Here is a 27,009-nt window from a genome sequence, read left to right as displayed (position 1 = left end):
GTTTTCTAGCCGCGACGCGCGAAATATGAAAATGTCGTGGACGCGCAAGGCTTTTCCGGCTTTTCCCGCGTTCCCATAGGCGTACCGAGATTGGGGCAAGGGTTTGCCGTGCCCCCCCTTTTTTTTTTGGAGCTTCAAGGTCACGTGAAAATAGTCCGATCTTTAGTCTTTGGTCGCAATGATTATTCTGAGATGTCAATAATAGGAACATCTGAACACCCGCGCAACACCCACGGGAAAAAAGGTGGTGGGGGGAGGGGGGGCATAACTTTGGATTGCGATGTTTAATCGGTTTGAAATTTACCACGATCGAACGTACCAATTGGAGTTCCACGCGGACACAGGAATTTTCTACCTACATTGAGTAATCGGTGAGTACGGCACGCCTGCATGAGTAAATTTTTATAGGTACCCAAGTGGAAATTGCCGACTGCCAACCATCGGCCAGTGGTCGGTTTTTGGTCGGGAAGCGATTTAGTCGTCCAATGCACCTTGGACCAACGTTGGTCTGATGTCGCCCACAGTGGTGGTTGGCGAACGACGTTGGGCCGAGAACGTTGTGCGACGTGTCGCGGGGGTGCTATTGAGAGATTGGCATAATAAAGACGGGCCAATGTCGGCCCTGCACTGGCAAACGTTGGCAAGCGGGGCCAGGGGGCGGATCTGTACCAAGAAACGAGCTCGTTGGCCAAGCACTTCCAAAGCATGGCTAGGTTGGCCACAGCCAAACTCTTGCCAATCTTGGACCAATCTCGGTATATGTTGCCTCGGGGAGAGGTAAACGCGGAATGGTGTAGCACTGCAAAAGTTCGACTTTCGATTGACCAAGTGATTCTCTCAGACTAAAAGCAGTCAGAAGCAGAGATATTATCTTCATGGTGACTGTCACGCGATTGTTGTATCGTTCACTCACAGCATTGATATTTCGCGTACTGTATCTGGAAATATGTTGTATCGTGTTTGACTTTTCTTTGCATTGCGCTTGCTCTCAGTTTGGTCCCTTTACTATACGCTGGACTATCACCAGATGGTCAGCATTACTACTAACTGCCACGTGCACTGCTAGAACGTTATCACACTTATGGTTCACACACGCCATTAACTACAACGTTCATCCGCGCCGCGAAGAATACCAATGGTGCTCGTCTCACACACCTCCGAATTCTAGTCTCACTACTCAGTCTCAGATTTGAATGCAGGACGTTTTATACCCGAAGTATCCAGGAGAAACCACGCACAGCCTGTGTCGGGATCAGAACACAACTGTCACCATACTACTGACTGAGTTATAGCTCAACCAGGTATACTATCCAGAACCAGGAACATGGGATTGCCTTTATTGTCAAACGATATCACTATCTAGCCAAAGACCTGTCTGAGTGCAAATAGTAGCATAGCCAGCATGGAATGGTTTCTGTGGCTCAGATTTCTGCAATCAGTTCAGAACATGCGTTTAGCTACTCTTTTTCTGATGTGCAGATGACGCGCTACTGCTTTTAGCAGCGTTTGAGGGGCTTGTCACTGGCGCTGAGCTCTTAGTTGTCTTATCTTCGGTCGATGACTTGGATTCCGTGGAATGTACGCTATGCCCGGAGTGTTTTTCATGAGCACTTTCCTTGCTGTGGGAACTTCCACTGGATTTTGCCCCTGCAGCGTGGTGTGTGGGCGACTTAGCCTTGTGAGGCTCCGTGGCTGCGGCGACAGCGCTCTGCGCATCTGTGGGGGACTTCGCTTTCGTAGGAGCACTGGATCCAGGCGGCGCTGCAGCATGAATGGCGGAATCCGTGGCTGCAGGTTTCTCACTCTGTTTCGCCGTAGCTGCAGGTTTCTCACTCTGTTTCGCCGTGGCTGCAGGTTTCTCACTCTGTTTCGCCGTTGTCGTGTCCTTGGGGGCGGTTTCTTCTGCACCTTTGCCAGTTTCAGATTTCGCCGGATGAACGGTAGGTGGCGCACTCCCCTTCTTGTCGGAGGTGCTTTCGACAGGTTTTTCCTGGGCGCTTTCATTCATCATTGCGTCCAGTGCTGCTTGGATCTGCACGGCTTCGGCGGCACTGGGTCCAGCGTCGAAATCTGCGAAGTGGAAGGAGCAGTCTTATGGAACAGTTTCGCAAGTGGGGAAGAAAGAGACTGGCCACAGTGTCAACAGGCGTCCATGTATTAAAGGGGCACTACCCAAGCAGCACAGCACCTTAGCACAATATTGGCTGAATCTTGGTAATACTGGTGGTCGAATATTGGAACAGTTTTGCAAGAGGTGAAGACAGAATTGGGCCAGGTCAACAGCAGGCGTCCATGTATTAAAGCGGCACTACCCAAGCAGCACACCATCTTGGCACAGCATTGGCTCAACTTTGGTAATACTGGTCGAATATTCAAACAGTTTCGCAAGAGGGGAAGACAGAATCGGACCGGGTCAACAGGCGTCCATGTATTAAAGTAGCGGTACCCAAGCAGCGTGGCATCTTGGCACAATATCGGCTGAATATTGGTAATATTGATCGAATACTGGTCCAATATTGGCCGATGTCCAGCGAATATTAGACCAACATATGGATAAAGTTCAAAAATTTCTCCACGCCAAATGAAATATGTCGTTACCTTGACAACAACGCAAAAGGAACTAGGTTTGTCCGTAGCGTCTGTCGTTCTTGATTTATGAGCAAAAGAAACTGCAATGTACGGTTTCCCTTTCTCTCCTTCAGAAGAAACGTGACAATGCGGACAGGCCTCGCATTAGTCTCCTCAAACGATGTCCCACGATGATTGGACGAATCGTTTGCGGAGACCAATGAGAGAGTGCTCCGCACTGTTGGCCTTCTTGGGAAGGAGAAGAAAAGTGTGAAATGCAGTTCCTTTCGATCATAGATCACGAAGGACGGAATGAATGACTCCCGTTCCTTTTGCGTACGTGTCAAGGCAACGGCAGCTTTCATTCAACGAGGAGAAATTTTAATACATTAGGTGCCGGTGTCACGATAAAGAAGGTATGCGCTGGTCTCCTGGATGAGCTATAGTAGTGTCAAATGACTTATGCTTTAGTCTAATGTTGTAAGTAATACAGGTCCAGTAGTAATAAGTACAAATAAAGTAATAAGTCCAACATGCAGATCTATCTATAAAGTCCGTGCTCCAAGACTGGGACAGCATTAGTTGCCAGTTAGACCGATGTACCGGTTTCGCGAGTCAGTCAGTCGTCAAGTTCCTCAAGCACTGAACAAAAACAACTCACTGACAGATGTCAGTATCCTCAATTTCGCACCGTGGGCAGAAGACATACATACACGGAAATATAGAGAAGAATCAAGAAAATCCTTAAGACTGACACAAGAGCCGTTGCCCCCCCCCCCCCCCAAAAAAAAAAAGAAAGAAAGAAAAGTGCACAGGAAGAAAAAGCTACCAACTGCTCTAAAGAAGCAACTATACTATAGTGCAATGGTTGACTACAAGCTAATAAACAACATACCGGTTTCACGAAAAGTATTGACCGTGTTGAAGCTCTCCCCCCAGATCATCATGTCTCCGATTTCATCGTCGATGCAATCCTGCATGATATCATGGACCTTCTCGCTTAGAGCAGGAGCGTCAGCTTCAGTTAGCCCTTCCGTGCTCACTTCTGGCAGGATGGTCATGGTGATCTTTCCTGCACATATTCAATTCAATTCAATTTTACTTCTGTAGGTACAGAAATTTGGTCCACGTACAAAAGGCAAAGCCTGACAGCGTACATGGACCAGCACATTGTAACGCAGAACAGCAAAGTTTGCCTGTCGTTCTCTACGTGTACAGGGGCGTCGGAAGTCCCCCGCGGCAGGGGAGGGGGCGAGTCACTTCCGCATTGAACCCAACCCAACCTAACCTAACCTAGAGGGGTCATTGAAGTGCTTATTAGAAACGACTCGTTCATGCAATCCGATTACTATGGAGGGCGTAACGCATATGGGAAGGCCACCTCGCCAGGGCCCCGGAGCGAAAACTCGGGGGGGGGGGGGGGGGGGGCAACCGCCCCCTCTTCCCCTACCCTCCGACGGCCCTGTACGTGTATGCTGCCCGTGTGTACCGTCAGTGTAGATTTTCTTCGAGACGTCGAGGAATCTTGAGTACTGCGAGTAGACGATTGGGAGGACCGGAACCTGGATGGAGCATTCGTGAATAGTTAATGCACATCTTGATTTTTACTTGGTTTATGCCGCGAAAACTGCGATGAATCGTCATTTCAACTGACCTTGCACTGCACTGCCATGAAAAACGCCCCTTTCTTGAACTTGAGCATCTTGGTGGACTGGTTCCGCGTCCCCTCGGCGTATATAAACAGACTGCACTGTTTGCAAACAAACAACAAGGCACACATGATAAGTGACGATGATTCTGGAGCTAGTCGAAACGACATTAGCCGTCTCAATGGGCCGCCACGGCTTTGGCACGCCTGGGCTGCTCGCCATAGGAGTGGAGAATGTATTTACCTGTGCTTGCACTATTCCCTCTTATGATGGCCATTGGCCTAACTCGACATAACCTAGCCCTAACCTAACCCAATTTAACCTAGCCTAAACGACGCATCCCTGGGCAATATGCTGTATATTACTTCTGTAATTGTTCCAGTAGCGTTTCGAGGGCATAAACCCCCCGATATTGATCCTTCGGTAGTGCACTTGAAAGAGGGAACTGAGGAGGAATCCTCCTCCCCCATGTAAAGTCCCCATGGACCCCCTGGAAGATTTTGCTAGCTAGACCAGACTTTATGTCCAGGAATGGAGTCCTCGCTGTTCGTTAACACCCTGCATTCAGCTGCGTGATGTGCTGGACATGCTCCGTATCATGTATGCTCCTCTTTGCGTTAGCATAGGCTACATTGCGTAGCTACATGTTTCTCTGAATGTGTAATCAACATGCTAGATGTGTTTTTAGCCCGGCACGTTACATTGATAACAGAAAAACGGTGTACACGCCTTTCCGTGGGAGACTAGTTCGAGCTTATCGTAGAGGGCCGCACGGCCTATGTCTGAGTTCTGACGGTCAACAAAGACAGAACCGCACAACCAACAAAAGATTCCCACGGGTCCCGTCCACAGCAGTTCCTTCTTGATAACGGGGACGCAAGGGTTAAACAGGTGCCAGTGAAGCAACATGCCTGCGAGAAACAGGGAAAGTTATTCGTCTTGTCGGTACTGCTGACGGTTACACATGAGAGAGTTTTAGTGCGTCGTACGCTATCGCCTTTGCGTACGTAAGAGACAGCGTTGTGGTTTTGCGCAATGTGCGGAGCTTTCTCTACGTATCCAACGCTATCTCTTACGTATACGCAGAGGCAATAGCGCACGATGCGCACAGCGCAAGGTGCGCGCCATCGGGAAGAATTCCATGACCGTGGACACATCGCAGGTGAGCAGACACAGAGGAACAGGTATTGTTGTTAGGTAGGTTGTCGGGCCTGGATTTTGGGTACCTCTCTGGTCTTCCACGCTATAGTTCTTACTAGGTAGGGCCGGTGGGAGGGTGGGGGGCAGACGGGGCTGGAGCACCGTGGCCCGCCCGACCCAAGACCCGATGGTTGCTCGCACCTTCCAGGAGTCGTGAGAAGGCGGACCCTACGGGACTCATCCGGAGTCATCCGCGGGGCCCGTAATTTCTCTCGCAGGCCCTGCTTACTAAAGGAGCAGCATATCGCTTACGTCAATGTTATCGTTATGTAGTATGTGTTAGGTTAATAGTCAGTTCCCTCAAGTCGTGCTGACGTAATCACAAGTCGGATAACGCAAGTTGAGCACCAGTGGGTCTATACGTTACGACGAGGTCCCCTTCGATCACCACCGTTTGCAACTCTTCTGAGACTATATTTAAAATGTTCAAAGACTACCTAAAACGTCCAAAGAGGTCTGATGGTTGGCGACAAAGACGTAACGTTGGTTTTTTCGTATTCTGTCCGGGTTGATGACCTTGAATGTGATGCCAAATACAGATGATATACGCCTTAGCATGTTTGACGCGTACCTGCAAGATGGTAGTGAACAGTAAGCAGTCGTCGTGTTTGTGGTGGTGGTGATTGGATGACCTCACCATCACCTGTTCCTGAGGCAAAGGAAGTGAACGGTCAGAGCTCAGGACCTCCGCACCAAGAACAAGTCGTATCACTCACATGAAATTGCGTGGATCTTTATAGTGCAGCAGGGACGGCCCGATGCTGAAGATTGACACCATGGTCAAGATGAAGTAGTACAGGCCGATCTTGACGTAGTACCTGGACGGCTTGTACCGGGTGTACAAGATGGGGCACAGGATAGCCAGGATGCACACGAGTATTGCGAACATTTTGCCGCTTGCTTGTGGATTGCTTTTAAAATGAATGCCAATAATATTCCAGCAAACCCATTGCCCAGAGGGGCACGCAACCAACCGGTCAACAGCGAGACCCGTCGTCGTCTTTTCAAACGACACATGGTATGCTGATGAAAAGTCGAACCAGCTGCCTGAACTACTTTGCACATTCAACATGGAAAGAGGATACGAAAGAAAATGGAGAGTATGAGTGAAGCTCACTTGGCAAGTCGCGTTCTGGTGCGGTTCAACATGTTCAACAACCAGGAACGGATCAATAATTTTTCTGTGAGGGTAGTCCAGCCTTGGCCAGCATGGTAGATACACGATCTAGGCCAGTTAAACACTATATGTGAAGACAGAAATTGAGGAGGGTGTCAGGGCATCCTGAACGCCCTTTAGATCCGCCCCTGACAACAACAGTTCCTCTACGTAGGCAAGCGTAAACGTTACAAGGGAGAAATAAGTGATAGTAAGGAGGAGGAGACCATCGCAATGGAGTGAAGACGACGATCTCGGGAAGATCCACGCCAGTTTGTTGCGTACGTGTGATCTAGTGACGGCCTCCTTGCCGTTTGCTCTTTCGCGTACCGTCACTGCACATATGTCGTGAATTTAACCGGCTTCATTCTCCATGCTGTCGTCCACAACCAACTATTTTCCGTCCTTGATCTGATGGGATGGCGACAGGAGCGGATCAGGATTTTTCTGTGGGGAAGGGGGTCCTGCCTTTGACAGCATCCTAATACACTACCTAAGGTAAATTGAAACTCTATGTAGCGACAGCAATTAAGGGGGGGGGGGGGGCATCCGGACCGCCTCCTAGATTCGCCCTTGGTTGCTGCTCTGGAAAAAGGTTGATGCGTGAGCTTCTGCATAAGGTTTATCATTAACGACGACATCAAAGTCACGGCCACCTTCAAACTCTCAACCGACGTCACGCTTTATTTATTGACTGCTCGCTGCACGGTCAGGTCATGTCACAGACACTGACGCTGTCTGTGTCAAAAATAGTTAGGGAGGAGGAGGAGCACAAAACTGAAGACGAGCACACAAGCGAGAAGCTGCCGGGACTTGTGCTCTTTATATTTAGCTGTGCCAAATAATGTTTTGAAAGTCGGCGCTTGTCCCGTCAGCTTCTCGCTTGTGCGCTCGTCTTAATATGTATATATGTACCAACTAGCCCAACTTCGAAGTCTACTGAATAAAAATAACGTGCACTGAGTCGGAAATGGTGAGTAAGCAGAATCGGCGGCGGCACTGGGCGCGCCGCGCCTGCCGCCGATCAGTGCCGCGTTGGCTTGGCTTTGGCTTGGCCGCTTGGCTTTGCGGGCGGCCTTCTCGTGACCCTCGTGACCGAAGACCGGAGCTCATGGCGCTGTTTTTTGGTTGCATTGGTGCATGTGCAGTTTCGGTAGTTTCGATGAAAGCGACTGCTACATGATCACTACACAGGCACAAATGACGTCTGCCCCGTGCATCCGGTGTTTTCAGCAGAGGCCACAACTGCAGATACAGACGGAACGCGATGCTGTCATGGTTGTTCGAAGATAATCCTGTAACATTTCGTGACATTGATCACAGCGTAATCGGCAAGCCAGTACTATACATATTGAAGGAATGTGCTTCTTTCGTTGGTCGCCGAGACCACAGGAAAGGTAGAAAAGCTACATCGGACAGACATGTGTGGAAAGGCTCAGCTCATCGTCTTCTACTCATTTTGTTTTGATTGCGCTTTCAGATATGTCAGCATTGAAAGAACACCTCGACAACGCTCGAGTAATATGTGATGTTGCCTGGGAGCATATCAACACCGGACACTGGAAGTGTGTAAACATATGCTGGAGACGTCTGTACAGTTACGGAGCACTTTTTAAATCGTACATAGAGGTGCTAATAGGGGAACACCTGACGGTCAGTTAGTGAACGTTTTAATGCTTAAAATGCGCATAACATGTGATGCTGCGTACTTACCGAGCTATATTTGCAGGACGCTTTAAAAACTTGTGATTTGGGCTTGATAATGGGTGCACCCATTATGGGAAACGTCTTGACAGAGGTGGCCAAGGAGATTCACTCTCACTTGAATTTGGATATTCAATTGATGAAATTAAAAAGAGTAAGAGCACAGGTGCGGAGTACAAGCACGGAAACATCTTTATCTAGTCTTTTTTTTTTTTACCCAAATGTAGATGGTGACAAAACACGCACATATTGCTGCTGAAGCGACTTCGTTTCCAATAGCAAGAGTGGAGTGTCCATCGGTGGAAAAATTCATGAGTGAACACTTAAATAGAGAAACACCTGCAGTTATCACGAAAGCAATTGATTATTGGCCTGCGATGACTACCAGGCAATGGAGGTAATCTGTCTGCCAAGCTGCCCTTCTTTCTGGCCTTTCTTTCTACACATATTCGTTTAAGTATCACAAATGTTTTAGTGTGTTAACCATTTCAGTGTCGAATACATCTTGAGATGTGCTGGTGGTCGCACAGTTCCAATAGAAGTTGGGGCCAAATACACCGACGAGACATGGTCCCAGACATTGATGACCATTGCAGATTTTGTTGAGCAATATATGCTGGGTGACAAGGTAAATTCTAGATATTCCTGTGTGACTAGGCAATGCTTAGCCTAGCTGCTAATCGGTGTTTTGACACTACTTATAATCATAGTAAGCCTTTCAGGTATCTGATGAAATTGGCTATCTGGCACAACACCAGTTGTTTGATCAGGTAATGACGCATGGTTTTATGCTTAGGAATGTGTACTGTAAAGCCTTTTAATTTGGGACCCGTACTGTTAATCAATCAGGCACATATTTGCGGCTGCTAAATCCAGCGAATTCTGGATACCATAATTTGTGGCTTGGTTGGCTTATCTTGTGGTAAGCCTCAGACTGCACTTACCATATTTGATAAAAGTGACACTGCACTTCCTTGTGTTGTAAAGCACTAAAAATGCTTACCAGTAACCAATTTAATCGAATTCGAAGATACTGTAATTTTTGAAAAAAAAAACATCAAATCTTGCTAGAAATTTTCATGTGCCTGAAAATTTGTGAACATTAAGAGTTTTACAGTACGTTGTATTTGTGTTGTGATCAATACTTAAACTTCACAAGGTAGAGACTGCTTTCTTAAAGATTCCCGAGCTGAAGGAAGATATATCTACCCCCATTTACTGTTGCCTTTCCGAAAAAGATGAGGAACCAGATACAAATGTGTGGTTTGGACCAAAAGGGACAACATCCCCTCTTCATCATGATCCTAAGCACAACCTTCTCACTCAGGTTTGTGACCTTTCTTTGGCACATGTATTCCATCAGAGTTCACACTTGTCAATATGATGTCACTCACCGCAGATGTTTGGAGAAAAATATGTTCGTCTCTACAGCAAGGAACAGACAGAGTTCCTCTATCCTCATGAAGGTCATTTGCTAGAAAATACTTCACAGGTATATGCTTTTGTTGGCATATTCGGTACTCATTGCATATTAGTTCAAATACACTCGCACTGCAACGAAGGAAGACGTACAATTTGCAATGCACGCTGATTGTGAGGCGTGTGGAACAAGGAGATTCACTTCAAAATGACGAATGGATAAGTCAGAATTACGAAATATCCCATCTGCCGATGAAGATGACATATGTATTTGAAATAAGAATTGTTCCACTTGAAATCGTATTTTTGTCAGGAACAGTGTTGTGGAACATAGAATATAAGAGATGGACTTTACAATCACACAACAGCGCTAATACAGTCGACCCGCGTTTATCCGGACGGCTCCTTTTCCTGTGAAAATGTCCGGGTAGCGGGGGAACCGGATAAGTGAAACACGAAAATCCAGAGTGATCCTAAAAGGACATCTTTATTGACCATTACACAGAAAACTATCCATAGTCATCTGTTTCATACACGCATCCAGTTCTTGCACACCTTTGCTAATGGCATTAACTTGCGAAATATTGTTCTGTTGCTCGAAAAATACTAGCGCTGTTCTCAGTGCTGCCCGCGCATTTTCTACCGTCACAGCTGGTGCCCCCCATCCCCGCTTCCATCATCAGATTCTTCTTGAATACTATCGGAAGCGACGACACTGACAATGTCGTCATTTGTGATTGCAGCGCAGGGGTCCTCGTTGCGAACCTTTTTTGCAACGTGCAGAGTCGGAAAGGGAGAAAATTCTTCCTTGCAACACCCTCTTTGTGTCAGTAAAAAGAAGCCCACGACCAGGGTTCTCGACCTCACTTGACTAGGTGTGGGCCAAGTGTCCATCCTGGACAATGACCGGATAACTGAAGCCGATCGTTGGGTATTAGTCACTTATGTTCCCTGGAATTCACGTCCGAGTCCGGATAGCGCAGGATCCGGATAAATGAAGTCCGGATAAATGCGGGTCGACTGTATAACAGTCCCAACATTGGTCTAGCTTCTGGTGCGCACGCGTCTGCACTCTGACCTGTACTGCTCCGCTCGCAAGCGGGTAGTAGCTCTGGCTGGCGCTGCTACAGAATGTGCAAGTGCCCATTTGTAAGAGCCCAGCCCTCCCCTTCAGATTTGTTTCGGTTTCAGTCTGTCTACCAACGTCATGACGACGTTTCTCGGGTAGGGGCCTATTACATATGACAGTTAACAGACAACTATTTAATGGGTTACGGGATATGCAAAGCAAACCGATGCACTGAATCCAAAAGCACGGTACTGAAACGTCCACATTTCTATGCCATTTAGGTTGACATTGAAAATCCAGACTTGGACAAATTTCCACACTTCAGCCAAGCTAAGTACACGGAGTGCGTATTGGGCCCTGGAGAAATGTTGTATATTCCTCCTAAATGTTGGCATTTTGTAAGATCTTTGTCCCCAAGTATGTCCCTTAGCTTTTGGTGGGAGTGACGACATATGTGGTGCTTCTGTGTATATGTTGAATATGCTTTATCTCCTGTGGTCCAGTGTTGCATGAGGACCCGAATGAAGGCCTCTAGAGAGGCACCTCTGACGCTTCCACTCTCCTTTTCTGTCTCTTTCATAAATAAAACACGAGTAAGGAGTGTTATTTGTTGTAATAAGTTTTCATTAAAAACCCATCTCACCTATCTACTGCACTGTACAGCCACGATTTCTCTCTCTTTCTCTGTCTTGTGTGTGTTGTAAAAGCCTTTGGGGGTGTGAGGGATGTTCAGAAAATCTGTTACCACCACCGCCACAAGCAGTGCAGGCATTCCACATTTCAAGACAGAAAAAATAAGGAAAAAGAAAACAGTTCTTTATTTATAAATTACGGTGTTAAGTAGTCCACTTCTTAGCATGAAACTTGCTTCGCAGAGACGAAAAATCCAGCCCCATTAATTGTGGGGTTTGAGTGAAAATGGACTTTCAGTTCGTCGTCCAAGAATTCTATGGTCCCTGTAAAATAGCGAGAAAATGAGATGTAAAATATCTGCATTGCAGATTGAAATTCAGTGGAAAATGTCTGTTTATCATGCCAGAACATAAACAGACCACAGTGCTACTGCAGCAAGCTTTCTCGATGTCGGGGTGGGAGACATATATCAGTGATGCAAGTGAATTAAAATGGATTAGGATATCATGTTTTTTGTGTAGGCAGTACAATACTACCCACCAGCAAGCTATTGATATTTTATGGCTTTTTTGACACACATAAAACCTCTTGCACTGAAACTGTCTTAATTCTTCCCAAATCATTTTTATACCTGTGTAGATTTAGTAAACATTGAGCAGTTTGATTGACGCAGCCCCTGAAACAATATTCTTAGATGCAGGACGACACATGTTTTGCTAAACAACAGCTCTAGACGACCACGTACAGAAAACGTGGCTCGCCAAAGGAGTAGTAAAAATACAGGGAAAAGCTGAGCTTTCTAAGATTTTCTATGGTACCTAGTATGCTCTGAAACATAGCAAAATTTTGTATTTTGTGTCAAGGGTCACAGAAAAGTAGATGTCCTACGCATAATACTTGTAACATTGAAGTGAAATGGAAGTGCAGGTTTTGGGATTTTTTTGCTGCGCAGTTGTTCAGTGGGTACTGTCCGTTTGTGTTGTACTCCTGGCAGTTGGTCTGTGCTTTAACATCAATAGCACACCAGCTGCGGATCGACTCACATGTGATGCAAGAATGTCAGTGACTCACTTGTAGCGCCATAAGCTTGCTTTCCGCACAGCTTAACCTCGTTGAACTGGAGGTAATCCTTGTCGCAGTCAGCATCATCTTCCAAGTCGAAGGCGTCTATTTTTATTTCCAAGGCACAAACTCTGAAGTCACTTTTCTTGATTACATACGCGCAATCTGTGTTTGGTAGGTAGCCTCCTCTCCTGAAGCCTAGACTAACTATCTGGAACTCCTCGGTGGTAAACACCTGGTTGCAGGAGACACGTGGCGAGCCTGGAGAAAATGTTTGCAATTGGTCACAGGAAGAGACTATCTTGTGTGCAGGGAAAGCAGTACAGGAGAAAACCAAGATGAATCATTGTTGATTGGCTAACAGTCCCTTTGAGTGCAATTGGTTCCGACCTATGAGAGATGGAGCATATCTTGCACACAGGGAAAGTGAACCAGGAGCAGTATTATCATTCAGCGTGCCCAGGATTCTGTCGCCACAATTTTCGTCCCAATCATCCCAAGCATCATCGTCATCGCAGCGCACGGGGACCGTGCTAAGCTCGGTGCGCGGCGATGACGATGATGCTACACATCCATAGTTTTTGTAGAAAGTCAAAATTGAAAATTGTGGGAAACAGTGTGCCGAAGTAGGCACCATCTTGCCAACAGTGCCTGTCAAGTGAGGCGGCAAAACTACACTACATGCGCATAACACTGGGTTTAATACCGCTACGTCTATTGCGCGCAGTGGATGGAAGCCAAAATCACGGCACAAAGAAAGTTCTGGATGCATGGGCGCCAGTGTTGCCTGCTAAAATGCAGGTTGTCTTACGCCAGGCGTCTTCCTGACCAATTCTATCTCAATTTTGTCGACAAGTTAAATTTATTTAGAGCGACATAGCACGCGTGTGCTATATTGCGAGGCATTCATGGCAATTTCAGCCGTGTCTGCAGCGCGCGTTCGAGGTCCTTGATGTGCGCACCCTCGTGGAACCTCTCCGGTCCTTTGGAGAGCCCGAGTGATGCTGATGACACTGTGTGTGACGTGGAGAGCCCCCGTAAGTAGTGCCGCGCGACGGGTGAACGTCTGCTCGCAACATCGATTCTACGTCACACAGACTTAGTTACGTCACGCCAGGAGATCAGGCCGGGACTCCAAGGTCACGCCGCACTGCTCATGGCTGTTTTTTCTTTTCTTTTCTTTTTTCTTTCGCTACGACAGTTTAGCCTCAGAGGCTAAAGTTCGGAGACACCACGCGACCAAGGCAGAGACCAAGGGTCTGTGCAGCGCCACCTAGATACAGATGGCCTGCTTAATGCCTCCTCTCACTCCTTCGCACGTGGACATATAAAGTCCGCCAATTGCAGCAGCCAGCCAAGGTGTCAGCCAATCACCACAGACGATTTTGAAACCCAGGCTGTCTGTGGCTGCTAGTGGCTGCCAATGTAGCCGATTGTGGCTCGTTGCCATAGCTACGTCCGCTGAAAGCAACGTCGTGATTGGTGGACTCTTAATTGTAACGTCACGTCTCTCAAGCGATCTGGCTTTGTCTCTAGGTGGTGTTGGTCTGTCCCCAGCTGCAAGGCAGTAATAATGGGGTATTTGACGAGACTAGCGAGAAACCAGTACGCTTCACCCTTCAAATGTTACCCCCTTATCTGGGAGAGTGACCAGTAAGGTCACTCCACGGCAATGGGGGAGAGAGGGAAACTGGGGAGCTGCGCAGACAGCCGACACCGTACAGCGACGCTATTTTGCACGACATCTTTAGTATATGACATATGTGTAGGGAGCGACTTTTTTGGGTTAAATGCCTATCTCAGATTCGGGGGCGGGGGATCGGGGGCTATTTTAAAATTTGTAATTCGGGGAGAAATCGGGAGATAATTGGGCCTTCGGGTGTTATCGGGTGTTTTTGTTTCTCCTCTTGTCTATTAAATCCTTTCCTAGCCTTTTTCTTTTTTTAGCCGAGAATAACCGGGCGTAATCGGGTTTACCCCCGAAAAAGTCACTCCCAACTGTGGGACTGCATACTTTGAGGTTGGAGGCTCCGCGCACATCCCGTCGTCATTTGTCGAACTTGTATGCGAAATCCTGATTTCTGGGACGTGTGGTCCGTGTGAAGTCGAAGCACTATGGTGTCCCTCTTGTACGGGAAGTCCACAATCACTGAAAATAGACGAATAGCGTACATCACCTATACGCACTGAACGACTTCATCGCACTAGTTCGACCTTACATGCTTGCCCATCGCGCCGTCCGCAGTACTTGGTCCCCTGGATGTCGAGGAAGTCAAAGGGACACCGCCCTCCTAGATAAGTGCCTAAGTCGAACCGTGTAAAGTACAGCTGCGCGCGGCAGACCTCCGGACTGCTCTTGTGGATCCAGTAGTTACAGTCCAGGTTCGGTGGGTAAAATGCTGGGTAGCGAGGACTGTCTAGTCTTCCAGCCGCTGATCTGAGACGCCCACACGTGCCATAGGGTAGAACGCTGTTGGACGGGCCTTTTATGGGAAGAACGGACAAAGTCAGTGATGAGGCTTTCTTTTCATAGGTGGCATTATTTTTTTCCTTTTGTTTTATAAGTTTCTGGACTCTCAGAAAGTTGTGACGACGTGTATTTCCTTGAGTTTGAGGACAAGGACAAAAGGGACGATGATGTCCCGTTCATCCCTGAGGAAGAACAGGGTCTCGTCTTGTTCTTCCTTGTTTCTTCGTCCCTTTCGTCCTCTTCTCGAAACTTCTCACACTCAAGGGAACGCTACCGTCGTCGTAATTACACCAGCTAGCTTCCGTGTTGTTACCCAGGGGACCGCATGGCATACTCACCGCGGTGGCGCCAGCGATGCCCTACCGACTGATAGGTCGTTCCCGAAACTTCTTAGTACGATTAGTTGATCGGCTACCATGCTTTAGCCTTGCGTGTCATTCAAATGAATGTGTTCGAATGTGTAACTGTCTTGGTCGCATGACCTCTATCGGCATAACTCAATGGCGCAGTGTCAAGAAAGCACCATACTTAGAGGAGCGCGGTTGCAGTTCGACTCTTGGGTCACTCTGATGTCGAATCCTTTCCTCGTCGTCGTGGGGTCAGAGGAGAAAATGAACCTTATCTCGTCCGCTCCGATGGGAAACTGGACAGCTGAAATGCATATCATGCTGTCTCATCGCTGCACCTCTCTGTCAACGCACCGTGCATATACTATATAGGAAACCTCACTCTTTGAAGTGCCGGTCTTGTACCCGCAGATGCGCTCGCCGGTGTTCTCGATGATGAGGGCATCAGAGTCGCATCTGCTACCGTCTTCCAGGTCAAAGTGAACCAGGTCAAGTCTAACGCGGCAGATGCTTGGCCTCGAACGTCGTATCGTATACACACAGTGTGCGTTCGAGGGATAGTCTTTGGGATATTCAGGAGATCGTAGGAAATCTCTTTCTCGCGTCACTGTTTTGTCGCATCCCTCTGTGAGAATAATGTTAGTAAAGAGGGAGAGCACGTCCTCAGATTGCAAAAGGAAGCAGTGTCATGCACATTGCTGAGCGAGCAGACATCATGCACCTGTCCACGGAATTATTGTGGATAATCTTACGCGTGGGAGCTCTCTCGAGACAGGAATTGATGAGTTGATGAACTTCGATCTCGAAGCCAGAGTTTGCGACGTAGCTGTCGGAGACAAAGTACAAGTTCATCGCATCTTGGTTGAACTCGAAGACCTCTGGAGGAAAGAGAAGTTTGGAAGATTGCAACCTGTCCCGTACACGTCCTTTGTTGGTACCGACTGGGCGCCGGTTTCAGCAATGGCATCGCTGCCAATATACGTACTTGTGCCTGTATACCGCCCGCAGAGCCTGGATCTGTCCGGCAGCTCGACGTAGTCCTTGCGACATCCATAGCTCGTTTCCAAATTGAACCTCTTGAATGTGAACTCGACGCGACAGACAAAAGGGTTGAGGCGGACGACAGTGTAACGGCAGCGCTGGTTGGGTCCATAGAATCGAGGATAGTTCGGTGACCGTATGATGCCGGATGAACCGAGTAGTCTCTGGTCACAGCCACCTGGGAAATAAGCTGTTAGACGATCACGAAGAAAGGGTACAGGTTCCACTTGGAGGCCCTTGGAATCCTCTGAGACATGCACGGCAGGTTTCTTTCTTTTTTTTTTTTTTCATCGTATTCAATGTCGTTTAGCATAAGAAACAATTTGTTTTTCCATCTGCCGTCTTGCGACCAATACGTTATAGCACTGGACACGCACCAGTTGGTCCGAATCCACAAGAGTTGCGTCTTTGACGGAGATGTATGCTGAATCCTCTGCCAGAGCCGAAGGCGTCGCTCACAAAGGTCATTGTTAATGTGTCGGACCCAGGCGAAAATTCTAGGAGCTCTGCGGTAAAAATACAGGCGTTCTAGAGGTCACTGCAAACATGCCGCATGCTTTTCCTGAGAAAGGACATAAGTTTGTTGCTCACTGGTTCCGCTGACGACACCGCAAAGACGCGAGTTGTCGGGGAGTTCTAGGTAATCCCTAAGGCAGCCTCGGTAGTCTTCGGGATTAAGCGTGAAGTCTTGTATGTCCAGTTCGACGACGCAGACACTGCTGTCTGCCCGCCAGACTCTGTACGTGCATCTTTCGTAGTTGGAATAACCGTACGGATAACCGGGAGATGTCAGCACGTGGGAATATCCCAGGATGTCGCGATTGCAATGGCCTATAACGTAAAAGAATGTACCGGCCAGGAGCTTGCATAAGAATGGTGTGGCAGTGTTCGGTGTTTTCGTGACTATGACATGTGACACATGGAATGAAGTCGCAATGCGGCAGATGGAAATGGCGATGAAACGAAAAATTCGTGGGAGTCGCTGCGTGCATGCGGACATTCGTGAGTTGTGTTTGTGAACTCACCGCTTTCAATGGGAGAGTGCTTGTCTGTAGCGAGAGGAAACTCCGCAGACTCGGAATCTGGAGGGTACAGTGGACTGTCCGGCACGTCATCGGTGCAGGTGTGGGTGAGCTGCGTGACCTTGATCATAAAACCTTTGGCTGTGTAGGCTTCGTTGCTGGAGAAGATGAAGGTGAACTTGCTGTGCCTTCGTGAAATGCTGACTTGCTCTAGCGGAAAAGGCAAGAGCAGGGGATCAGTCTCGTTCAAGGGGTCCTCCGCGCAAAGTGGAAATGAAGAGTGAAATTTATAATTTGTGGCTTTGCTTCGCGAGACAACTATATGATTATGAGCGACGTCATATAGTGGGTAAGTGTGCAAAGTGAAAAATGAATACCACAATCCGTATTCTACCTCAAGTGAACGGCATTTTCTTTATTCGCATGGTCATTTAGACCAAAATATAATTAGACCAAGGCAACTCACTGGTTGTGTCAGGCGGTAGGGCTCCGCAGAGCCTCTGTCCGTCCGGGAGCAGGAGGTAGTCGTTGGCACAGCCGTCGCTGTCTTCGACGTCGAAATCGTTGAAAGTCAGCAGTAGTGTACAAATGTCAGTGCTCACTTTGCGCACGGTAAACGTGCAGGTGCGGAAACTGTCGTAGTCCGAGGGATAGTTTGGTGTAAATATCCAGTCTTCAAGGGTCTGAATAGTGGCATCGCAATGGCCTATTGAAGTGACGAATCTAGTTAGCCTCATTTGCATTACATTGCGTTTCTTGCACGTTCCTACTCGCTGTGGCTAAGCACGTACATTGCACAACATCATTTAGTAAGTGCAGGCACATTGGATAGTCTATGGTTCTATTTGCTGCCGATGCAATTGGCTTACGCCGTGTATGTGACATGCCTAAGTTATGCCCTATCACCACCACCACCAAGTTATGCCCTTAGAAGTCGGCCCAGGACGCACATTCCCCCAGGGCGTGAGTCGTGACGTTGCCCACATACGTGAGGCCGACAACGGCAAGCCCTGTCACCACCACCACCAGCACCAAGTTATGCCCGTGACGTTGCCCGCCTGCAGACTACGAGAAGCAGTCCCATCGCCACCGCCACCAAGCTACGCTGAAGGATGAAGTACCAAGCAGTACTCGCGCGTTGTGTATGGTACAAGCTACCATGCAGTGTTTGCACCTGAGGTGGTACTATATAGGCGGAGGACGTCAAAGTATCAGTCAAGTACATTGCGGACTTACTATGGAGCAATCTACGTTTCGATTTTTGGCGATCACAGAAAACGAATACGAAGCACAGGCCTCTGCCGCTCTATGCTTCTAACTCTATGTGTAACTATATGTTTTTATCGCCCTTTGTACGTACTAGCTACGAAGCATGGTTACGTCTCGGCTCACTTTCGAATACCAAATCACATAGATGGAATAATTTAAGGACAGTGCACGTGCAGACATCTTGGCAGGTGATGTTTTCCAGAGTTATTATTCTGCCTATAGTCACAGACATTCTGGAGTTGGGCTCTGGGTGTATTGTCAACCAGAAAGTCTGCTTTCAGATAAGAAAGAAACAAGCTAATGAAAACATTGTCGGATTGACGAAGCAACGCCTTCCTTTTTCTGTTTCTTCTACGCTCACATTTGGAATTTTACCGCGGCAGCATCGGTGCTCGCCCATCGAAATTTACGTACTATACTAAACAAACCTCGCTAACTCAACGCATACTCAACACAATGCGTGCTAGATTACTCTGTGATAGTAAAGCCGGTCTGTGCAGAAGACATAATACTGTACTTGTGAACCTCTAGAGGTGAGCGAACATGACGCCCTGCGGCGCATGGCAATCGGCCCGCACGGTGTCTGAATACGAAATGCCTTCTCCAAAGACGTCATCCAGTGTTTACCCCCTTTCTTATCTGGAGAATGTGGCGATGGCGAAACCGCGTCACAACACGGACAGATCGCACGCGGTGATTGCGGGATCGCCGCGTGAAAAAATTTTTATGCTTCAACAACACGTACAAGTCGCGCATACCTCAGCTCATACCCCTGTCGCACGGCAAATTAAATGTCATTCCCAGCGAATGACATTCGTTGCGTGTCACACGGTGAAACCAAATGGCAATACATGCGAATGGCATTCGCCCAGCGAATGAGTTCGGGGAACTCATTCGCGTTTTTCTCTCGCACCGGCTGTGTACCCTCGCAGTAGAGAGGTAGTAAAAGCAACAAGACGAACCCCGTTTGAAGAAATCAAACACGGATGAAAAGTTGTAATTCAATATCTTAGCACGAATTTAACTTTGGACACGAGCAAGTTCTTTCGCAAAAGCAAAAAAATAAAAACCACACAGAAGGTACCTTGTTCGAAACACCTCGATCGGGTGTTTTTCAAGACGCTCTACACCTTTCCAATTGACATGTCAGCCCTAAAAATCGCAATTTTGAAAGCTAGCTAATTAGTCGCTAAATACGCTATGAAAGTAGGTCAGCCTTTCGCGCAGTCCCTCAGCCTTTCCCTTTCCCCTCGTGCACGTAGAACGATCTCATTGGATCGCTCTCAAATAAGGTACCACAACAACTGTCACGTCGAGACTGGGTGGTACCCGGGTTCGAATCCCGGTGCCGGCTGTGCTGTCTGGGGTTTTTCCTGTGTTTTTTTCTCAGACGCTTTCAGACATATGTCGGCACAGTACCCTTAGAAGTCGGCCCAGGACGCACATTCCCTCAGGGCTTCAGTCGTGACGTTGCCCACCTATGTGAGGCCGACAACGGCGAACCCTTTCACCTGCACCACCACGACCACCACGTTGCTTCGTCTTTTTCACCATAGTGTTGTGGCCCGTCTTCGAATACCCCCTTATTGCTGCTTTCTGAGTGGACAGACGCTTTGTCACGTGCTTTCTCCAACCTTTTCTTTCTCTCATGCGCAGAGACGTACTGTCGTAGCGTATTTAGCGTCCGCGAATGTGTGGTCTGTGCCTGACTCACGAAACATTGGAGCCGCGAAATGAAAAGGTATGTTAGAGAATATACGAAGTTTTCAAACACCAGAGCTGCGCCATTCGCATATGTTGCCTGAAAAGCCTTCTAAATGTCGGTCTTCACCAGTTGTTTGCCGTTGCCCTAATGTTTCAACCACGCTCCAGGTCTGTCATTAGACGTCTGAACCGTATAATTTGTGGCATACTCATGCACCGTCAAATCAGAGATATATTACTTTCGTATACTTGCTTGTGTCTGCGTTACGCTCCTTTTACAACGGGTCAATCGATTTATTAGGCAAATAAGAGGAAGTCATACTGACGAATGTTCGTACTTGACGTGAAGTCTTCAAGGTCGCTTCCCTGCAAGAGAGACGTTGCTGGTTAGAATATGATTCTCCGGTACGCAAGCACGCACGGAAAGCGGCGCTTTTTGAGAGGCATGCACGTCTGGATGCCCACGAGTGGGCTTTTCACGGAATCAGTGACCGTCAGAGAAAATGGGGATCAGTGTTACCTGCACCCTTCAATCTGCGCGAATTGCTCAACGACGACGACACAAAGAGAGAGAAGAAAGGATTCACTTTTACCCACGAGGTCATCGTGTGTAAGGGTCTGGAACGCCACGTATATGTATACGGACGTGTGACCACATACACCTACGGAGGAAATATTTATGTCGCCGCCGAGAATGACGTCAGAAGCTCAGAGAATGCATGTTTGTCGTGATGAGTGACGTGAGCATCCAATCCAATGGATCCGTGAAGACAACGAGCTACTGCTATACTAGAGACCTGCATGCGGCCGTCGGAGAGCCGGTAGGGCCGGGTCAAGGCTTATAGTTACGCCAGTGGCCGCTAGGAGCGCCACTTAGCAGTATTGGGGAGAGGAAATGACATATGCGTTACTGTCATGTTACCATCACCATTGACACTGTCGTTCGTCTGCTACACAGCCTGCTGCTTCCTATGCACGCGCTACCCTCTTCGTCGTCAACGTACATACGGCCCACCATTCGTTGCCGCGGTTTCGGCAAATCACGTGATTACGAACAGTGCTAACTAGCGCCAAATCCCATAGCGATGCGGCGACTTCCAGAACTGGTACCCCGATGCTGGGAGCTTTGCGCATGTCCAGGTAACACCCACTGTTCCCAAGGTTGCGGGTTCGAACCCGGCCGAGGACGCCAGCGACTTGGTGGCGAGGCACAAGTTGCTCAGGCGCGCCCTCTTCCGCGAGGGACGTTCGACACAGTGCGCTGTGTGCTGAGAAAAAGAAGCCTCAGGTGGGCGAAGTCAATCCACAGACCGACCTCTGTGTGCAGCTCATCGTGGTTGTGTAGCAACGCAAAACCATGAGTTATCAAATATCATGTCGGTGTCAGTTACATGAGGGTGGTTCGTATTACTTACAAATACATAACGAGGTATATTACCACATGTCCGATGTCACTGTGCCCTGTATGTTCTATACATATATGCAGTGTAACAGGCAGAAATAGCACATCGGAAATGGGGTCCGTCTTTCATCATCTGTCCTTTTGTTGAAGGGTATCGAAGCAAGCATTATTACTATATATATTTAACTTGTACACGCGTTGGCACATCCGTCTTTTACAAACCTTCAAAGCAACGTAACTGATGGTGAGGTGCGGTAACCTGCTTATTGTTCATGCGACAAGCGCACTGTAATTAAAGGGCGTAGCCTCTGGGGACGGCACTCAATTATAATCATTTATGCTGCTTTACTGTCTTCACGTGGGTATTCGAAATGCACGGGACAAATGATTACAGCTGCTTGGAACCTCACAACGTATGCCCTATAGGCACGAATATAATGCTGTCACAAGTTTCAGAACCGTACCTGTCTTATGCGAAATATTTTTTTCTGAGAAGCTATATGAGCTCCATTTCGCCGTTAAGGACTTATATGAAATCTTTGGAGTACTAACAGGGGAAAGCACCTCTATTGCCCCGTCAGTCACATATTCTGAGGCAGTTACACTTTCCATGCACCGCTGGCGTAGCCAAGTAGATTGTCACTCAGCCCTGAGGGATCCCTGTGCTTCCAGGGGCTCAATCTTGATGTGCACATAGCGATCGTTATAGCTATTTTTCAAAATTTGCGCGCTCATTCCGTCACGCGCATTGGCCGTCAACCGGGGAGCACGAGCGTTCAGCAAGCGTTACGGGATAGCGAAAAGTTCAATATCTAGCCCCAGGGACCCTTTCAGTGGCCTTGGCAGCGCTTCCTGCACGCGCAGCGAGCGCGTGCCCAATGCATTGCCAAAGCTACTTGAAGGGCCTCTTGAAGCACAGAGATCCCCCAGGGCTGAGTGAGAATACGTGAGAATGTCACGCATGTCATGGCAAGAGACAGAAGACTAGCGCAGGCGGTGGGCTCGTCTCCTACCACTGGCTGTGCTGTCTTAGGTCTTCCCTCTGCTTTCCGACCGACTTTCCACGCGGATGTCACGATAGTTCCCCCACGATGCCAGCCCACGACGCACACCATCCATTCCCCCTTCCATTCCTTCCTGCTGTTCTCTATCCATCTCTTCATGTCTGTACGGCGCACAGAACCACAGTTGCCTTGCGGCGTTAACACGGAACCAAACTTGAAATCTTTCTGTATGGAAATTTATGAAACGCCACAATGAAGACAAAGCTGCTACAGTAAGGTTGTACCAGCGGCACATGGCCGAGCGGGTTAAGCGTCTCGCTCGTTGGTGGTATAGCCAAGGTCGTGCCGAAGACTGCGAGGTGGTGGGTTCGAATCCTACCACCGGCTGTGCTGTCTGAGGTTTTCCCTGGGTTTTCCGAAGACTTTCTCAGACGAATGTCGGCACAGTTCCCCCTGAAGTCGGCCCAAGACGCATACTAACCCACCTGTCCCCCAGTCCTTCCTGCTGTCCCCTTTCCATCTGGACATCGCTCATAGCCACAGTTTCTTCGCGGCGCTCACACGGAATTAAAAAAAGTAAGGGTATATACTCAAGTAAACTGTCCAAACCGAACGCGAAGGTGGGACCCTGTTTAAAAAAAAAAGAAGTTCGTTATACGAACGGACCCTCCAGACGACAGAGATTGTGGCAGCAGATATTCTATCAAGAAGTGTGCTGCACTGTCAGCTAGATGACGTATCCAACCGGTGTGATGCCCGTGGGTGACGAAATTCGATTGCGTTATTAGTGTACCGTTGATAAAGTTATCGGAACCAATCGCACTCGTGCGTGACTCAGAATCTTATCCACTGATTTTTTCCGGTTGACACGGTGAGACGCTAGCGACGTTATCAACGGTCTCTGCTAAAACTCTCTATTCTGTCATCCGTGCCCGAACAAGTTTAATATGCTACACGAACTCCAGCTACAGAAACAAAATGCACAGCCACAGGTTTTGTAATGGCGTGACGCGAGACAGGACGCAGCTGCAAGACGTAAAGCTACACGTCCCTGAAGACACAGGTGAGAGCCCAGGATGTATCTTTCATGCGGGTTCCATGTTTTGTTTGTAAGTGTGGAAACTGCTGTTACCATTGATCTTCAAAGTATCAGAATGAAGAGTGAGGCAATGCTGTCCACGGGAAAACAGTATGATTCTACAAGTGACATGCCACAGTGCTAAAGCACGTGGGTATCGGTGCCATACAGCGTACGGACAAGCCAGTCCAACAGGGCATGGGCTGTCAAGGCGACTGTCGCGGCAGGCGCACGAAAGGGAAATGTGAACTTCCCCTTGATGTTGCTAACTGGATATCAGTTGGTGGAGCTTGAGCACCCTTGGGCCATGCTATTTTATTGCACAGCTTGAGGATCAATCACTAAGTTCTCCGTCACATCTGATTAAGGTATATAGTTGTCAATTAATATATACTGGAGCCAGTGGAGGTAAAAGTTTGTAGTGTGTAGATTTGTAGTGTCCTTCTGTTAGCCCTTCTCATGCATCCGTCAGTGCTGTTAGATACACGCAGTGAGGGTGCTACATGTATCCGCGACCCGACCGAGTTTCAGAGACGTTCACATCCTCGCTGTGACATATTCCCATTCTTTGCAAACATTTTACGCTGCAGTGTCTCATGTACGGCAAAGGATGTTGACGGTGCTTCTGCTGGCACTCGCTGACCGTTCGTCAGTTGCTCTTTACATCTACACGTCAGTTGCATCGTCACAACTATGTTATCACGGATTACTATCTTGAATTCCGGTATTCAAGTGTCCGATTCCTATCGTTTTTGACAGCCCTGAAGATGGGTTCTTGTCGGTACGCATCACTCTGCGAACTGCTACTACCAGCGCAAAAACTGGCCGTTTATCAAAGAACGCGTTTGACCGCCTTGTTCGAGCGATAGCACTACACGTGCGACAACCACATTGTTATTGCACACAGTCTCATCTGAAAGATGGATATCATGATTGGACGGAAATTCTTGGCACAATCTACCGTTCGGTGCTCATGGGCTGCTTTCCTTTCCTTGGAAGCTGCAGAAAACATGTGGAATGCGACGGGAGTTGTACATAGTTGATATTCGAAATATAGTTCAGTAAACCATCGTTATAAAGAAGTCGAAATTCGATATAAGCGGCAAATCTACTACAAGAACATGACAGTAGGCTCCAAAGCGTGCGTAAATACCACAAGAGCCTCGGAAGAAGTATTTAAGCAAGTAAACGAACTCTGGTGGTGAGCACCTTGACAGCCTTTTAATCTATATGGACAAAGAGAGTTTAAAAAAATAGAAAACGTAAGCTAGTTTCGCACTAAGTGCCTTCACCGGCTCATCCATCGCACTAAGCGGAGTCGACTGGCACGACGCTTCGAATAATCGAATTCGAAACGCATGCATTCGGATCGGGAGGACAGCGCGAGACTTCGAATAAAGCGATACCTTTTTTAAAATAGCAAATTCGTTATAACGAGAGTTTACTTTATTCGAATCATCTGCTGCTCGGAATGGTATAACTGCCAGGAGGATGTGATATTTTTGCACTGTTTTTCATTTAGCACATCTACACACCTAAAAAAACACCACCAACCTGATAAAACTGCCGGGTATCATTCTGGGCGAGTCCACCGTAAAAAATCCAGACAAGACATAATACGACGGTGCGCTGCAGGCACAACCTCATGTTTGTCGTACTGTGAGCCACTGCACCTGAACGCGTTCTAGGATCATAAATACGCGCTCGCGGAACGGCCAAGGCTAAGCTCTTATTCATCATGGACATGGCAAGAGGCGGGGAGAGCGATCCTTCTCTCTGTGAGCTCACCAACTGGTTTCTTTTGTTTTGAAGCTGATGAAGAAATTCCCCAGTTGGGGTTTGTAGACTTCTTTTCCATTCGCCTCCTTCCGTTTGCTCCGATGAGAATGGAGTTAACGACCGCCCTTTTGAGGATCTGCATGCAAAGAGGGACTCGGGATCTGAGTTGCGGGGAACTTGGTCTAGTTTCTTTCTCTTTCATGGTTGCTGGTATAGGGGAATATGTTTAATCCTGATAAAAAATTGAGAAAGAAGAAGAAAAAGGCTAGCCATGATGTAGGCTTGCTATCCCGAAAAACAAACAAACAAACATACGGAAGATAAAAGTAGCAGAGACACAGAAAATTATGAAGATATACAGGAAAAGAGCTCCTTCGCTAATCGTTGTGCCAGACAGACAGCTCCTGTTTGAGCACGAGTATATATTAAGCACGTATTTCTTCAGAAAAGATAGGATCGCCAACATCAACAGCAGCGTAACGTTAATCACTAATTCAATTTATATACAGGCGTATGCAACTTTAAATTCAGCGTTTCTAGTAACTTGCTGAGAAGCTTGTTCCTTTTTTTAGGTAACTTTGTTAATGTAACTTGGGGTAAGTTCAAAGTTACTTTTGTTTAGTTATGGTCCGCATGGTTGCATATGGACTTCTTGTCAGGCTTGCAGAAGATACAAGTTACAATTTACAAGTTACTGAGTACCAGGCAACATAGTAACGGAGCAAATCGCTACTCAGCCTTCGAAAGTATTTGAATACATTACTAAATACTCACCAAAGTAACTCGTTACTTTCAAGATACTATCAAGTTACAATTTGCGGAATTTGCCGTCTATAACAAATAAACACAAAACGAATATAAAAAGAAACACTCGTATGCCGCTGCTCTTCTTTTCCTACCTTCTAAGAGGATATGTGCTCCTTCTCATCGCTCCGGGCACGCAAATACACGAAGTTCGTCATTTTCTCTATGACCTCTAACGTTGTTGCGCCATAAAAAACAATAAATCAATTAATCAGTCATCATTTTCTCGTCCTTCCTATCTCCCGAAAAAACAAAAACGGTATCTTGGGAGTAACTTACAGAATAAGTACAGGTTACTTCAAAAAAATATTTAAGACAGAAGTAACTTGAGTAGAGTATTTAGGGTGTTACGTACAAGTCTGCTTCACGTCCGACTCACGTCCCTGTTGTCGCACAGTGAACGCTACAAAATTCAGTTTTGGCCAGGTATTCAAAGTCTTATATCGCGTTTATCGCAGCGCCTCGTAGTGTATTTCTAATGGCGGATTGCTCTGTGTAGCTAGGTAAGTGAATAGACAGTTGGTCGGCAGCTTGGCAAAACATACGTGAGGCCGACAACGGCAAGCCCTATCACCACCACCACCACCAGCTTGGCAAAAGAAAGGATGGGAGTCAAAATCTGTAATGTG

General features: G+C 47.6%; 4 protein-coding genes across 9 annotated transcripts in view; 2 read left to right on the top strand and 2 right to left on the bottom strand.

Moving 5' to 3' along the window:
* Positions 1-1,320: 1,320 nt before the first annotated feature.
* LOC135367944 (1-acyl-sn-glycerol-3-phosphate acyltransferase beta-like) lies at positions 1,321-6,418 on the bottom strand. The gene is made up of 7 exons (XM_064601038.1): positions 6,134-6,418; positions 5,855-5,988; positions 4,947-5,128; positions 4,223-4,318; positions 4,058-4,130; positions 3,464-3,640; positions 1,321-2,070 (listed from the first exon to the last, which is right to left on the bottom strand). The coding sequence occupies exons 1-7, from the start codon at positions 6,304-6,306 to the stop codon at positions 1,454-1,456; spliced, it is 1,452 nt and encodes a 483-aa protein (XP_064457108.1). The 5' UTR covers positions 6,307-6,418; the 3' UTR covers positions 1,321-1,453.
* Positions 6,419-6,858: 440 nt separating this feature from the next.
* On the top strand, positions 6,859-11,411 carry LOC135368816 (lysine-specific demethylase 8-like). Of its 3 annotated transcripts, none has more exons than XM_064602340.1 (9): positions 6,859-7,071; positions 8,054-8,226; positions 8,303-8,431; positions 8,505-8,674; positions 8,770-8,905; positions 9,000-9,047; positions 9,458-9,604; positions 9,677-9,769; positions 11,047-11,411. In XM_064602340.1, the coding sequence occupies exons 2-9, from the start codon at positions 8,056-8,058 to the stop codon at positions 11,209-11,211; spliced, it is 1,059 nt and encodes a 352-aa protein (XP_064458410.1). In that variant the 5' UTR covers positions 6,859-7,071; positions 8,054-8,055; the 3' UTR covers positions 11,212-11,411. The 3 variants fall into 3 exon arrangements, with proteins under 3 accessions (XP_064458410.1, XP_064458409.1, XP_064458411.1); XM_064602339.1 differs by lacking the exon at positions 6,859-7,071 and adding an exon at positions 7,656-7,970; XM_064602341.1 differs by lacking the exon at positions 6,859-7,071 and having other exon boundaries at positions 8,083-8,170.
* A 153-nt stretch (positions 11,412-11,564) lies between these two features.
* Positions 11,565-25,494, bottom strand: LOC135368815 (cubilin-like). Of its 4 annotated transcripts, none has more exons than XM_064602334.1 (14): positions 25,352-25,494; positions 20,640-20,679; positions 17,807-18,046; positions 17,344-17,550; positions 16,910-17,149; positions 16,696-16,824; positions 16,263-16,496; positions 16,030-16,155; positions 15,660-15,902; positions 15,459-15,581; positions 14,680-14,943; positions 14,475-14,609; positions 12,470-12,721; positions 11,565-11,721 (listed from the first exon to the last, which is right to left on the bottom strand). In XM_064602334.1, the coding sequence occupies exons 1-14, from the start codon at positions 25,442-25,444 to the stop codon at positions 11,618-11,620; spliced, it is 2,430 nt and encodes an 809-aa protein (XP_064458404.1). In that variant the 5' UTR covers positions 25,445-25,494; the 3' UTR covers positions 11,565-11,617. The 4 variants fall into 4 exon arrangements, with proteins under 4 accessions (XP_064458404.1, XP_064458405.1, XP_064458407.1 ...); XM_064602335.1 differs by having other exon boundaries at positions 20,652-20,679; XM_064602337.1 differs by lacking the exons at positions 15,459-15,581; positions 15,660-15,902.
* The window catches only part of LOC135368813 (protein FAM13A-like), an 89,984-nt gene continuing 86,671 nt past the window's right edge, over positions 23,697-27,009 (top strand). Inside the window, exon 1 of the mRNA XM_064602331.1 lies at positions 23,697-23,782. The gene's annotated coding sequence lies outside the window, so the exon portion shown is untranslated. The remainder of the gene's footprint in view (positions 23,783-27,009) is intronic.

This window comes from Ornithodoros turicata, chromosome 9 (assembly GCF_037126465.1).
Source record: "Ornithodoros turicata isolate Travis chromosome 9, ASM3712646v1, whole genome shotgun sequence".
Lineage (NCBI taxonomy): Eukaryota > Metazoa > Arthropoda > Arachnida > Ixodida > Argasidae > Ornithodoros > Ornithodoros turicata.
Note: the sequence above shows the minus strand (reverse complement) of the source record. Positions and strands in the feature narration are given on the sequence as shown.